We start from the raw sequence: 13,860 nt of genomic DNA on the forward strand, positions 1-13,860 counted from the left end.
CAGTGGGGTTTTTTTTCCCCTTTTATTTATACAGGGAGAAAAGGTCATACACAGAAGTCTTCAGTACAATGCTTGTGCATATGCATGTGCTCATATTAGCAACATGCTGTGGTGCCTCAGAGATATTTCTTGACAGTCGTACACCTGCGGAATGAGCGTTACTTACGCACAAGGTGTAAGATGCACAAGGTGTAAGATACTCAAGATGCAGTGTTGTATCCTGGTTACTTCCACCCCGCGCGAAAGATCCAGCCTGGGAACGGCGTAACTTCCGTGCCACACCGGCAGAGGCACGAGGAGGTGCTTTGTGTCACAGGGGCGAGAGCAGGAGGAAAACCATAAGATCTTCACTGAGACAAAATAAGAGCCTCAAACCCCTTTGCTGGGGCACACGTGAGCAGCTGCTCTTTATCCCAGCCCTGAGGTTAAAACAGTCGGCGTGCGGGTCTGTTGCAGCAACCGCCCACCCACCGGCACCGTTGCCGTCCCCCTTGGAGCCGCCTCAAAGACCAGTTACCAAGATGAGTGCATGAAGGAGTAAGTCTCAGGCTCCTGGTGGAAACGGGTGCCACAAAGTCTGAGCAAAGTCGGTCTAAATGCCAACTTTCTCTATTACCTGGGTGATGCTTGGGTTGTAAGGCCATTTTAAAGCATCTTATTTGGTACCTAGTTGTGTAACTTATAGTTCTGGGCAGACTGTTAGCTGGGGGAAGTTGTCCCACAGTCAGGTATTAAAATAAAAGGGTATTTTTCTGGGAGTAAGGATAGACTAATTGGATATGCATTGTCTTTCCTAAATACAAGGATATTTTCTGATATATCAACAAGATTTACACCTCAAATTTCAAAAGCAGTCCCAGTAAGCCAAACTAAGGGCTGTTTAGCAGACAATCTTTCTATGGAAGTGCTTTGATTAGCAGGAGTGCAGTATTTTTCACATTTTTCAACTACTATATTTGTAATCCACACAGTTACTATATATTGACATCTTCTTACACAATATTCGATAAATCAGTAATTTTATAAAGCAAAATTCAATGGTTCAGGGTTTTTTATTCATTTTTTATACTTAGATAAGACACCAGACCGTGTATTGGTGAAACACATGAGCTGAGGATTAAAATTTTGGAATAATAGATGGAAAATGCCCGATTTTTGTAACACAAAACAGTGTATAATATTCTAGCTTCCTGAGGTTCCACACAGACAATTTGTTATTTCTGATAGCAATTAATCAAACTTAAATAGAGACTCTATAAAGCAATGCAAATTCAGACATCCTGCCCCACTTGAGCACACCTGCACATTAAGATTACTCGTATATACGCATCTTGAGTGTGACTGCTAGATCAGGATTACATGGAGTAGTGTAGAACTTTACCACCCTTTTCTGACATTCTGTTCAAAAAGATACAATTCTTAGGAAAAAAAGCTTTTGAAAATATATTTATATAAAAAAAAATATTTAATATTAAACCGGTAACCTTATTCTGCACAACAGGCATAAGTGTGGTAGATGACAGAGACTGTAGAATAGACCCTGGCAAGTACAGAATGGTATCATTTGAGCAATCTATTCAGAAAAGATTTAAAAAAAAAAAATCTACTTACTAATTGTCACACCAGCACCGTCATTAAGAACAATTATATGGAAGGAAATCAGGAAGAAAGCCAGGCTTGTATTTGTCCTGAGCACAAAAGGAAAAAAACGGTAAGCAAACTACTTTTTGCTCTCATTCATTTTAGATTAAAATGTATTTTGCCTCTTCCCACCAGAACCTGCTGTTGCTTTTCTGACCTGTGCATCAAAAACAACAAATCAGAAAAATTAATTTAAGTAAAATCTGTTTGACAGGAATTAATCCGTTATGTCTGAAGACCACAGGGCTGAATGAGGGGGATGAATTTTTTTAGTACAAAGGCAATATTTTATGATAAAAAATACTGAATGTTGTCTAAAGTTGAAATACCACAAAATGATAGGCCACTCTTAAGACCAATCTTAATGGCATGACATTGCTGGTTTTAGTCACAGTTATTTCCATGCCTCAGGAGATCCTAAAGTTAAAGACATTTAAAATAGTCGCAGTTATTACCTCCACAATTCTGTTCTGAACTGTAAACAGCGTTATTTGATGACAGGCTCTTCTGGAGTCTCTGCAGAAAGCCTCCAGAAAGCTTAAACGCCAACCCTGGGTCTGCCTGGGTGACAGTTCTCTGATGAGTCAAAGGCAAGGTGCTGCTCCGGAGTTTCCCTGCCTCGGCCAGAACCATCTCAGAGTCCATGGATAACCGCAACTGGCGCAGGTTGCTGAAGGCATTTTCTTTGCTTAGAGTTGGATCCTGTGGATAAGCATCCATGGATAACCCAGAGTTGACCAAAAAAAGACAATGGTCACAACTAAATTCTATGCAAGATCTTTTTTTTTTATTTTTTATGATTATTAATTACCTTGAATATATCACTCAAGAAATGGTCTTGCAAGAAACAAGTTAGAAGACTTAAATCCTTTTTTTCTATGTGCACAGGGATTACCTTATGCCTCCTTTCCAGGAGTACTAAGTGTAAGCAACATTTTGCTTAACACGAGAAGCCACTCATACACTGAATTAAATAGCATGCAACACCCCACTAAATGATCTTTAACAACAACCCAAATTTAATTCAATGGACAGTGGGTTTGTAGCTCCATCTTATCAACGATGCTAAAGTTTGGGTGACATCACGATGTTGCGGAAGCGGGCGGAAATATTACTTCATTCGTGGTACTATGTGGGCTTCTGCTGGACCGTCTTCTCGCAGCTGTTTGCTGGCTCGTCGCGGTGGCAGGAAAAGATGGGCTGAACGTTAGGAGAGCGGCAGCGACAAGGTGGCAGGAGAAGGCACGGGAAGGCGAGAGCAAGCAGGAGGGACGAGGACAGGTGACTGCGCACGGGGCAGAACGGAGGAGCGCACTCCAATGGTGCGGGGGTCCGAAGGAGCGGGCACCCCTTCCCTGGTCCTCCTGGAGGGAGGAAGGCTCAGCCCTGCCCCAGGGCTGGCTGCAGGCACGCACCGGCCGCTGCTCCTCTTCTAGGGCTCTCCTCTTGGGCTGCCCTTCGTGGGGCGGCCTTCAGGGCAGCTGCAGCTCATGAATATGCAATCTGCTGATACATATGCAGCAGACCGGTAATTCCTCTTCGACCTTGTGGCTATGGTGCTTTGCACGTTGCAGAAAAGGCTTACCAAAACAGCTTTAAAAACGAAGTAAAAGCTTTTCTTATTCGAAGCTTTTTTTTTTAAACAAAAAAGTTGACTAAATCTTATAGGATTGGATAGGGGTTGCCATTCTCCTTTTAAGTAAATGCAAACAATGTGTTTTCCAAGTTTCTTTTTGATTTTTTTTTTAACAGAGCTTTTTGAAGTTGTGTTATCCTTAGAGAACAAGTTTAAACTTAAAAAGTCAAAGTGGATAAAGGAGAAAAGGTATTATCATACTGTCTTATTAAAAATCTCTGGAGAGGCGTTTCTGCCTTCCCGAAGCAAACATTTCCATATAAGTGATTAATATCTGAATTAATATAAATATGTATACGCAAATGGCTTCTTACCTACTTATTGTATTAAATGAGCTAGAAATGTCTAGGCATTCTCATAACAAGAGCACTGGGTATCTACGTGAAGGCTTGTGTTCAAGTAAAATGTCAGTGAACAGACATTTTTGAAGGAAACAATACCGGACAACTTTAGGCAACAGATTTTTCACTCCTAAGTAAATAATATCCTCTATAAAACACTTCCCAGTAATAAAAGTTCTTCTCAACAAAGCTGTCGGGGAGAGTTCAAAGTGTTTATGAATCACATCAAATAAAGGTAGTCTCTGAACTGGAGTGATGCAATTGTACAGTGGAGTTTTCTCCTTGCAAACAGGACGAAGAAGGAGGGACCACTTTCATGTCTCAGTTTACACCTCTGATCCTCAAGCACGCTCGTCTTTGATCATGAATATCCGCTATCGTCATGTTATTTTAAAAGCCAGGGCTTTTTTTCCCCCTTAATGGCAAGTACCTCATCAACTGTTTTCCTTGGATCAGAACAGGCAACAGGAAGATGGTGGGGAAGGTGCTCTTTAGCAGCCTACCTCTGGTGTGGCCTTGTCGTTTGCAATTCCAGAAAGCTAAAGTCACCCCGACACGCCCATTTAAAACGCCGCACAGAACGTCGAGGCAAAATCTATGCTACAGAGGTGAATTTCGGTCGCAGCAGAAAAACACTCAGAAGTCATACGGGTTTTTTTTTAAGGAAAATAAGATGCGGCCTTTCCCCACCGTGTGGATGCCTGCCACGGAGTGACGGGAAGCAAGGTGCCCCGGGAATCGCCTTAATTAGCCGCGGTGTTTCCTCGCGGGTCGCTAAATGACCGGCTGGTGGTGTTGCTCCGGCGGTGCCCGGGGGAGGGCCCCGCTTCTTCCCTCCGCCTTCCCCCCGCCCGCCGCGGGGACCGCGCTCCGCAGGGGGCGGCACGTTTTCCGCGGGGGCCCGCGCCTCCCCCGCCAGGCGGGGGTCGGTCGTTGCGGGACTTGGAAGCGCCCCCGGAGGAGGGTTGTGCCCACCCGTGCTTATCGCCGTGCGCGGGCGCGGAGGCGGCGGCGGGGGAGGGGAGGGCTGGGGCTGGGGCTGCGCGGGGCAGGGGCGGGTGGCCGCGAGCGGGGTGCGCTTTGCGCAGCGAGCGGCGAGGCTGGCTGCTCGGGGAACGGCGGGGAAGCAACGCGCGTGTCAGTTCCCACGCGCGCCCCGGCGGGGAGGACGAGCCCGCCGGTGGCCGGGGAGCCGGAGGCTGCAGGGGGCCCAAGGCGGCCGGGGGAGCGGCGGGGGCTGCCGGGCCCCGCCGGCGGTGCTCGCCGCCCGGCAGCGGCCGGCCGGGAAGCCAAGCGCTGCGGGCCGGCGCGGGCGTGCGGGAGCACGTTCCGCGGGAGGGAAGGGCTGCTGCCGAAAGCTCAGCCGGAGCCGACTCCAAAGCATTTCTCACAGCCTACAGAGCTGGGGGTGTGGAAAAGATCAGCTGCAAGGGCTGCAGTTAAATGAGCCTGGGCGCTAGGAAGCCTCAGCTTAAGGGGGAGAGGGGAGCACTGCTGCGGTGCTAAACCTGCGTGCTCTCAAGGCATTTTAACCGGTGGGGGCTGCGGTCTGATTCACACGGAAAACCCTGAATCAGTGCTCGTGGTGCCCCGTACGGCTGCAGATCTGCCCAGAAGCTTTGCCCCGGGACGAGCCCTTTGACACCCGCTCTTGCTCCGCCTGCAAGGCGAAGGGCGGGTTCCGGTTCCCCGCCGTACGCGTGCCAGCGGCGGCATTAACGACCGGGCCCTCACAGCCCCCCGGGGAGGTTTATGGTCAGTCGCGAAGCGTTTCAGCGGCGTACAGGTGAAATGTGTCGGCATTGCCGCCCTGAGAGCTCTTGTGTGCAAACCTACGGAATTTCAGTTAGAAACGTGCAGCGCTTTGCTGCTCAGTAAAACCATGGGGGGGGGGGGGGGGGTGTGTATAATAATCATTATAATAATAAATCCGGGCTTCGCTAGCTCGGCGTTTCCCCACGCCGGGCAGACGAGGCTCAGCGCTGCCACCTCGCGTCCCTTCCCGCACCCCCGGCCTTGCAAAGCCCGACGGAAAGAGAAGGAAGTTGCCAGGCTTTTTAAGTTGTAAAACGCGGAGAAATCCTGCCAACGCTCTTAAAACTGCGTTTTAGATGGAAGCTGAACGCTCACGCTTTACACCTAGGCTTCAAAAATGGGGGAGCTGGAAGGCACTTGCAGCCCATCGTTGGAGGATTAGGGGTGGAAGCAATTAGCTTCAAGGAAACAGCCAAGAAATTGTAATAAAATGCCTTTATGGAGTTTCACATCATATTTTTACAATTGCTTTATTAAGCAGTTCTAAATTGAACTTTTGTAAAGTTTTCATTCAGGAAATAATGCTCTTCTGTCCATCCCACGTGCACGCTTTCTGAACCAACGTTGAATCCACGTGACTGCTTTCATCACGGCAACACTTAGCTCACCTGGAGATAATTTTGATTCATGGTGGTCAAGGCCTTGCACACCATAACACAACTGAGCGAAAAGCTTCTCTAAAGCTTTTTCTTTCTATGGCTCTATCAGTTCAGGTTTTATTTGTTCTGCTTTAACCTGTGTCTAGAAGCATGAGAATATTTTACTTGCTTTGTAATTTAAACAAATTTATATTTATACATAAAATACGATAGTTGGGGGTTGAAATCCTTTTGGACGCCATGCTAACAGGTGAAGCAGCCAGAAGCTACTGACTGCTCCCGGTCCCTGTTTTTCACACCGCTGCACGTGAATGCCAAGAGCGTAAATAAACCCGGTGCTTACTCCTGACACCAAAACCTCTGCGAGCCTCCATTCCTATAGAAGCTGGGGGTATACGGCAGAAGAGATTTGATGTTAGCTTTGGGGTTGCGGGGGAAAAACATAGAGTGATTTACTACTCACAAAGCGTAAAGGTGAGAAACTCCACTGATGTCACTGGATGTCGTCAACCTAGCTGAGAGCAATATTTTACCCAATCTTACCAGAGGCTGAAAGAGGAAACAATGTATTATTTTTGCAAGCAGAGCAATAATTTAGGTTGTATCTTTGTAAATGCTGCCAGCAAGGTAGGTGACCTACCCGGGGAGGTATTAGGAATTTGGGGTTTTCCTCAGGGCTCCATGACAGTGTAATAGTTTGAGTCCAATGTGGGACTGTAATATTCAAAGCCATTCTCAAACCAGCTAGAAACCATGCTACAGGACCCTACCATAGATTTTCTTGCAAAAATGTGGAACTTATTTTTAGACCGCTTTCTTAGACGTTTCAGCTGTTTCCAACCATTTTTTTCTGATTTAGAAAGTGTTTTTAACGGGTGTTGTGTGGAACAAAATTTTTCACAGCTGTTTTGTCTAACAGCCTTTTTTGGTCCCTGGCCTGACGAATGACGTGAGAAATCTTTGGGGAGTAGCACTGCCATCTATTTATGGCCTTATCGTCCCCTTTACCTGAGCGCTGGGGGTTTTTGACCCCGCGAGGCCTTGAGGGGTGCTTCACAGCGCCTGTCACCGCTGCCCCGTTTTTCTTCGGGACTGATCGTTGCCGGGAGCGGGAAATGAGATGAAACCGCAACCCCCGAAACGCATCCCGCGCCCTGGGAAGGGCCCCGAAGAGGGGGAGGGGGCCCTGCTCGGCGGGGCAGGGCCGGGGGGTCGGGCACGGTACCCGCCCGCCGGCCCAGCGCCGCCTTCCCCTTCCCCGCCCCCGCGGCCCCTCCTGCTCCCGGGGGACCCGGCGGGGCCGGGCCGCCCCAGCCGCAGCCCCTCGGGGTCCGGCGGGGCTGCGGCGTGCGGGAGCGGCCGGTGGCGAAGTGCGGCGGGGGGGGGCGGGGAGGGGGGGCGAGGAGGCAGCGAGGGCAACCAGGGCAACCCTCTTCCTCCCACCGCGCCGGGGAGCCGAGGTGGGCGGCAGCGATTAATTAACGCCGCCACCGCCCGCCCGAGGCCCGCCGCTCGGCGGGAGGTGCCCGCCGTGCGCCCCGTCCCACCCCGGGCGCCGCTCAGCTCCAGCGCCACGGCGGAGGGGGCGTGACGGCAGCGCCTGGCGGGCGCTTCTCGAGGGGGCGACGACCCTTCCGTGACGCTCCGTGGGTGGGCGGGGGGGGAGGCGCCCCGGCAGCGCTGCCCGCTGGCCCTGCGGCAGCGCCGGCGGCCGGGGCGCCCCCCGCCCCTTTGTGCGGGCAGGTGTCCCCCGATCACCGCCCGCCCGCGCCGCGACCCCGCCCCCCCCGGTTTTTTTTTCCCCATAATTATTTGTATTATGATGATTTTTGCTGATTTCCGAATTTTTTCCCGGCAGGGATGTGCGGGGGGAGGGGGGGAAGGGCCGCGGGCACGTGCGCGGCGGGGCGCGGGGCGGCGCGCGGGGCTGCCCTCCTGCCCCTTTTAAAAAGTTCGCCCCGCCGCCGGGAATGAGGTCAGCGCGGGCGCTTCTCATTGCACGCGGCGATTATTACCGCGCCGCGGCGGCCGCCAATCGCCGGGCGGCGGGCGGGGCTTGGCACGCGGAGGCGTTGGATACAGCGCCCGATTGGCCGCGGGGCGGGCTGCGAAAGGATAAAGCGGCGTGGGGCGGGCGCGGGGTCCGCTCTCAGCTGCAGCCGGCGGAGCGCGGCGCGCGGGGGGCGCGGGGCATCGCCCGGCGGGCGGGCGCGCGGGTCGGCGGCGGGGGGCGGCGGCGGCTCCGCAGGGCTCCGCGCGCGCGGAGCAGCGGCACCGGCAGCAGCAGCAGCACCGGCGGCGGCAGAGGAGGAGGAGGAGGACGGGGCTCGGCGCCCGGCTCGCCGCTCTTCCTGCCGGGGACGTACACGCTCGTTCATGCACGAGCGCTTTTTTTTTCTTTTCCCGAAGATTTTTTTCGATTATTATTTTTTCCTTCTTTTTCTTCTTCTTTTTTTTTTTTTTTTCCCCTGAGGGTTTTTTCCATTTCGCTCAATACCTCGCAACTGCCACATCCTACCTGCACAAACTCCTGGCCACCGACCCCGCCGCCGCCGCCACCACGAGTCCTGGAGCCGGGGTTTTCGGGGCTTCGGGGGCGCGCCGCCTCCCCCCTCCCCCGCGGCGGCGCAGGCCGGCCGTGCCCAGCGCTGAGAGACTTTGGGCGGCGGGCGCGCTGCTCTCCTGAAACGCCGGGGGCAGGCGGAAAGCACTTGTGAACTGGACCAGCTGCTTCGGGGAGGGGGGGAGACCCGAGGTGGTGAGGAAACAAAAAGCAGACCGACACCCCCCCTCCAAAAAAAAAAAAAAAAAAAAAAAGGCCCAAAACACCCCGAGAAAAAAGCAAACTTGGACGGGCGGCTCGCGGCGCTGCTTTTGCAGAAACTGCCTGACCGCGGGCGGCCCCGCCGCTGCCGCCGCCGCCTCGAGGGGGAGAGGACCGCGCCGCCGGGGACCGGGCGCCGGTGTGGAAGTACAAGTGGTGCGGGGAGCGGGGGCGCGGCCGCGGGGGGCTGCGCGGCTGGCTGCGCCGGCCCGCTGCCGCTGTGAGAAGTTGCGCGCCCTGCCCCGCGCCGGAGCGGCGCTGAGCCCCGGCGAGCCCCCCGCCGCCGCCGCCGCCGCCGCGATGGTGCAGCAGACCAACACGGCGGAGAACACGGAGGCGCTGCTGGCCGCCGAGACCTCCGACTCCGGGGCCGGCATCGAGCTGGGCATCGCCTCCTCCCCCACGCCGGGCTCCACCGCCTCCACGGGGGGCAAGGCGGACGACCCGAGCTGGTGCAAGACGCCCAGCGGGCACATCAAGCGGCCCATGAACGCCTTCATGGTGTGGTCGCAGATCGAGCGGCGGAAGATCATGGAGCAGTCCCCCGACATGCACAACGCCGAGATCTCCAAGCGCCTGGGCAAGCGCTGGAAGCTGCTCAAGGACAGCGACAAGATCCCCTTCATCCGGGAGGCGGAGCGGCTGCGCCTCAAGCACATGGCGGACTACCCCGACTACAAGTACCGGCCCAGGAAGAAGGTGAAGTCGGGCAACAGCTCCGCCAAGCCCGGCGACAAGGCGGACAAGGGCGGCGGGGGCGGCGCCGGCGGGGGCAGCGCGGGCGGCGGCCCCGGCGGCCCGGCGGCCCCCGCCAAGCCCGCCCCGAAGAAGGGCGGCGGCGGCGGCTCCAAGCCCTCCCCCGCGGGCGGCGGCGGCGCGGGCGCGGGCGGCAGGCCCCACGGCAAGGCGGCGGCGGGCGGCAAGGCCGCCCCCTTCCCCGGGGAGCCGCCGGCCGCGCTGCTGCCGCCCGAGCACCAGGCGCTGTACAAGCCCCGGGGGGCGGCGGGCGCGCCGCCGGGCCCCGGCAAGCCGCTGGCCGAGAAGAAGCTGAAGCGGGTCTACATCTTCGGGAGCGGGCAGGCGGCGGCCGCCTCCGCCTCCCCCGGCGGCGCCGTGCCCGGCAGCCCCACGCTGAGCAGCTCGGCGGAGGCCGGCGACCCCCTGAGCCTCTACGAGGAGGGGGGCGGCGGGGCGGGCCGGCCCGACGGGGACTGCGGCGGCGCCGGCTGCCCCTCGCCGCCCGGCTCCGGCTCGGGCTCGCCCTCGGATCACCGCAGCTACACCAGCCTCCGCGCCTCCTCCCCGGCCCCCTCGACGGCGCATTCCTCCTCCGCGTCCTCCCACTCCTCCTCCTCTTCCTCCTCCGGCTCCTCTTCGTCGGACGACGAGTTTGAGGACGACCTCTTGGACCTGAACCCCAGCCCCGGCTTTGAGAGCATGTCCCTGGGCAGCTTCAGCTCCTCGGTGCTCGACCGGGACCTGGATTTTAACTTCGAGCCCGGCTCGGGCTCGCACTTTGAGTTCCCGGACTACTGCACGCCGGAGGTAAGTGAGATGATCTCGGGGGACTGGCTGGAGTCCAGCATTTCCAACCTGGTCTTCACTTACTGAGGCGAGAGCCGGGCCCTGCTGGAGGAGGCACGGACGCGCGTTGTCGGCAGGACTCGCCCACCCCGCCGGGGCGCTTTTGTTTCTTTTTCTTTTTGTTTTGTTTTGTTTTGTTTGTGCTGGGAAGGGGCTGGTGAGACTGCTTCTTGTGCTCGGGGAGAGAGGCGGCGGGAGAGGGATCGCCCCCTCCTTGCAGAAAGGCCAGCAGTCCCCTTCCTCCGGCTGGCGACGGACCCGCACACACCCCCTCCGAGAGACGAGCCTGACGTTGCTTTTTCAGAGACTGGCGGGAGCGAGACCCTGTCTTTTTCCTTTTCCTTTTTATTTCCTGAAAAGAGAGACAGAGAAGGGGGGGGGGGGGGAGGGGGGAACCACACACACCTCTGGGTTCTTTGTTATTGCCCACTTTATACGAATAAAGAGGAGGGGGAGCGATGCATCGTGCTGAGCGCACACTGGATGTTCTTGAGCGTTCGCCCTTTCGTGGTGAAAGAGCGACCAGAACTGCTTGAAAGAAAGGGAGAAAAACAAACAAGCAAACAAAAAATCCACCCAAGCCCTTGCGAGGTTCACGTTTGGGGGGAAGAAATCCTGTCCCGGTTTCTTCTGCGGTGAGAGGAGGCGACGGTGATGGGAGGAGGAGGAGGAGGCGGCGGCGGGGGATGGAGCTGGGAGCTGGACTGAGCTCCTCGTTAGGCGGAGAAGAGCCAGACTTACGCTTCAGAGCCGTCTTGGAAATACGGTGGGGGGAAGATAATAATAAACTGAAACGGATTTGCACGTACGGACGAGGTGGCGGCAGCGCTTTTCTCAAGTCACCTTATGTCATATGTAGAGAGAAAAATAAGGCCGGAACTTCAAGAACACTGAAAACTTCTTTTGAAACAGAGACCGAGTGGGAACAGTTTCTGTCATGATGTGGTACAGGGGAAATGGAGGGCGATGGCTTTTGCAAAAAAAAAAAAACCCGAAAATACTAAAAAAAAAAAAAAAGTAGTTTTTTTCTTCTTACTCAGAATCGTGATGGTGTTGGATTATTTCACTGGTGGGGTTTAATACAGCATGTTATCCTGTCTATCTTTTTAAGATTTCTGTAAGACTGTTGAACAGTTTAAAAAAAATAGTGTTAGGCTAATATAAAAGCAGATAGATGGCGCTATGTTTGATTCCTACAAAAATATCACCAGCTTTTTTTCATTCTTAACTCTTTAAAGGATTCAAACGCAACTCAAATCTGTGCTGGACTTTAAAAAAAATTCAGGACCAAATTTTTTCTCAGAGTATGTATGTGTTTGTTCCTTATAGCTGTAAATGAAAAGACTGTTTTTTCTCACCGATGCTCCATCCTCGTATTGTTTTTTTTTCCTTGTAAATGTAATCGGATGCCATTTTATAAGTGGACGTATTTATACTGGCCAAACATTTTTGACTTGTATTTCTTTGTCCTTTTTTGGTAGTTCTCGTTGTTACCCGCACCATTTTTATGTCTCCTTCACTGAAGGGCTAGAGTTTTAACTTTTAATTTTTTATATTTAAATGTAGACTTTTGACACTTTTAAAAACAAAAAGAGAAGAGAGATGAAAACGTTTGATTATTTTCTCAGTGTATTTTTGTAAAAAATATATAAAGGGGGTGTAAATCGGTGTAAATCGCTGTTTGGATTTCCTGATTTTGCCAACAGGGCCGCTGGTTAGTGTCTCACCCGCGTGTGCGCGCTCACTCACACTCACACCCACGAATCAGCCCCGACTTTGTCCATGTTTACACTCCAATCTGCAGGCATCTTAAAGTGACAGCATCCCTCGCCGCCGGTGCCCGCCCTGCAGCCCCCGGCCCTTGGGGGGCCGGGGGTCGGGGGAGCCAGGGGGGGGGAAGACTGAGGCGTATACACTGTATGCTACCGTTTTGGGGAGACACCTGTCCCGAAATGAAGTAAAGCAACTGGTGCATTTACACAGAAGGGATCCTGTACCTTTAACTTGTAAACCACATCTTTTGCACTTTTTTTATAAGCAAAAACGTGCCGTTTAAACCACTGGATCTATCTAAATGCCGGTTTGAGTTCGCGACACTATGTACTGCGTTTTTCATTCTTGTATTTGACTATTTAATCCTTTCTACTTGTCGCTAAATATAATTGTTTTAGTCTCTTATGGCATGATGATAGCATATGTATTCAGGTTTATAGCTGTTGTGTTTAAGATGAAGAAAGTGAAAACATCTTTGTACATTTAAGTCTGTATTATAATAAGCAAAAAAGAAGATTGTGTGTTTATGTATGTTAATATAACATGACAGGCACTAGGACGTCTGCCTAATGAGGTGGTTCCGTTAAGGGTTTAAGTTTTTTTTGTTCTTTTTGTTATTTTTTTGGTCATCCATCCTGTGCAATATGCTGTGTAGAATATTTTTTTTTTTTTTTGTCTAACGATCACCCACAACGCAACGTTGGGAAAGAAGAGAAAAAAAAAAAAAAAAGATCATGCCAGCTAACCATGTCAAGTTCACTGCCTGTCAGATTGTTGATATACCTTCTGTAAATAACCTCTCTTTTTTGGTTTTTTGTTTTGTTTTGTTTTGTTTTGTTTTGTTTTTCTTCGGGAAGGAAATAAAATCAGCTGGAACTGAACCCTAACACTGGGCTGCTCTTGTCATCATTGCTACGCCCCCTCGGCCGAGCTCCGGGCGCGTTTTTCTCGCCCGGCCGCGGTGCCTGCGGCCCGGCCCAGCCCCGGCGGCAGCGCCGAGCCACCGCCCCAGGGCCGGCCCCGCCGGGAGGGGCCGGGGGAGGGACGGCCGGGCCGCCGCCGTCCCCCATCCCCGGGGCCCGGCGGGGGAGTAGCGGCGGCCGCCGGGAAGCGCCGTCCCGGGCGGGGGCTGCGGGGCCCGGGCTCGGCGGCTTGGTGCAGCTGGGCGGCTGGAGGGGCGGGAGGGACCCGTGGGGGGTTCGCTGCTCCCCAGTTCCCGGCGGTGCAGCGGCCGGGCAGCAGCCGGCCGCGCCTCTCCTGCGGGGCAGCTCGCCCTGGCACCGCGGGCTGGGATTATTTTTCCCTTTTACGAGAGGTTTCTTTTTTTTTTCCTTTCTGCCCTGGCGTTTCGGGTGAGAGCCGCCGCCGCCCACCCCCCCATCCAAAATAGTTTCTCCGGGGCACCTTTAATGAAGTCTTTCTAATGCAAAGCCTTTGCAAAGGCCCGGCCATCAGCGTCCTCAGCCGTGTGAATGCGCGGGGCGGGGGCCCGGGGGGCCTCGCCCCGCTCCCCGCTGGCCGCCGGGGCGGGAGGCGGGCCGGGGCCAAGGCCGGTGACCCTCCTCGGTTTTCGACCTCGGCCTCCCGGGTACCCGCCTGCGTTCCCCTCCTGCCTACGAATATGCATCGTGCCTTGAACAGTGTTTT

At 54.1% G+C, this 13,860-nt stretch overlaps 1 protein-coding gene across 1 annotated transcript; it reads left to right on the forward strand.

Annotated features, from left to right (window-relative positions):
* The first annotated feature begins 8,231 nt into the window (after positions 1-8,231).
* On the forward strand, positions 8,232-13,100 carry SOX4 (SRY-box transcription factor 4). The gene has a single exon (XM_087764820.1). It carries the CDS (start codon positions 9,157-9,159, stop codon positions 10,465-10,467), a length of 1,311 nt encoding a protein of 436 aa, XP_087620946.1. The 5' UTR covers positions 8,232-9,156; the 3' UTR covers positions 10,468-13,100.
* The last annotated feature ends 760 nt before the right edge of the window (positions 13,101-13,860 follow it).

This window comes from Nipponia nippon, unplaced genomic scaffold (genome assembly GCF_047370975.1).
Source record: "Nipponia nippon isolate SJK-2023a ecotype South Korea unplaced genomic scaffold, ASM4737097v1 scaffold_1, whole genome shotgun sequence".
NCBI lineage: Eukaryota > Metazoa > Chordata > Aves > Pelecaniformes > Threskiornithidae > Nipponia > Nipponia nippon.

Bases quoted from the DNA above. Each gene is read 5' to 3' on its own strand.
- SOX4 (XM_087764820.1), top strand. From the start codon at position 9,157: ATGGTGCAGCAGACCAACACGGCGGAGAACACGGAGGCGCTGCTGGCC.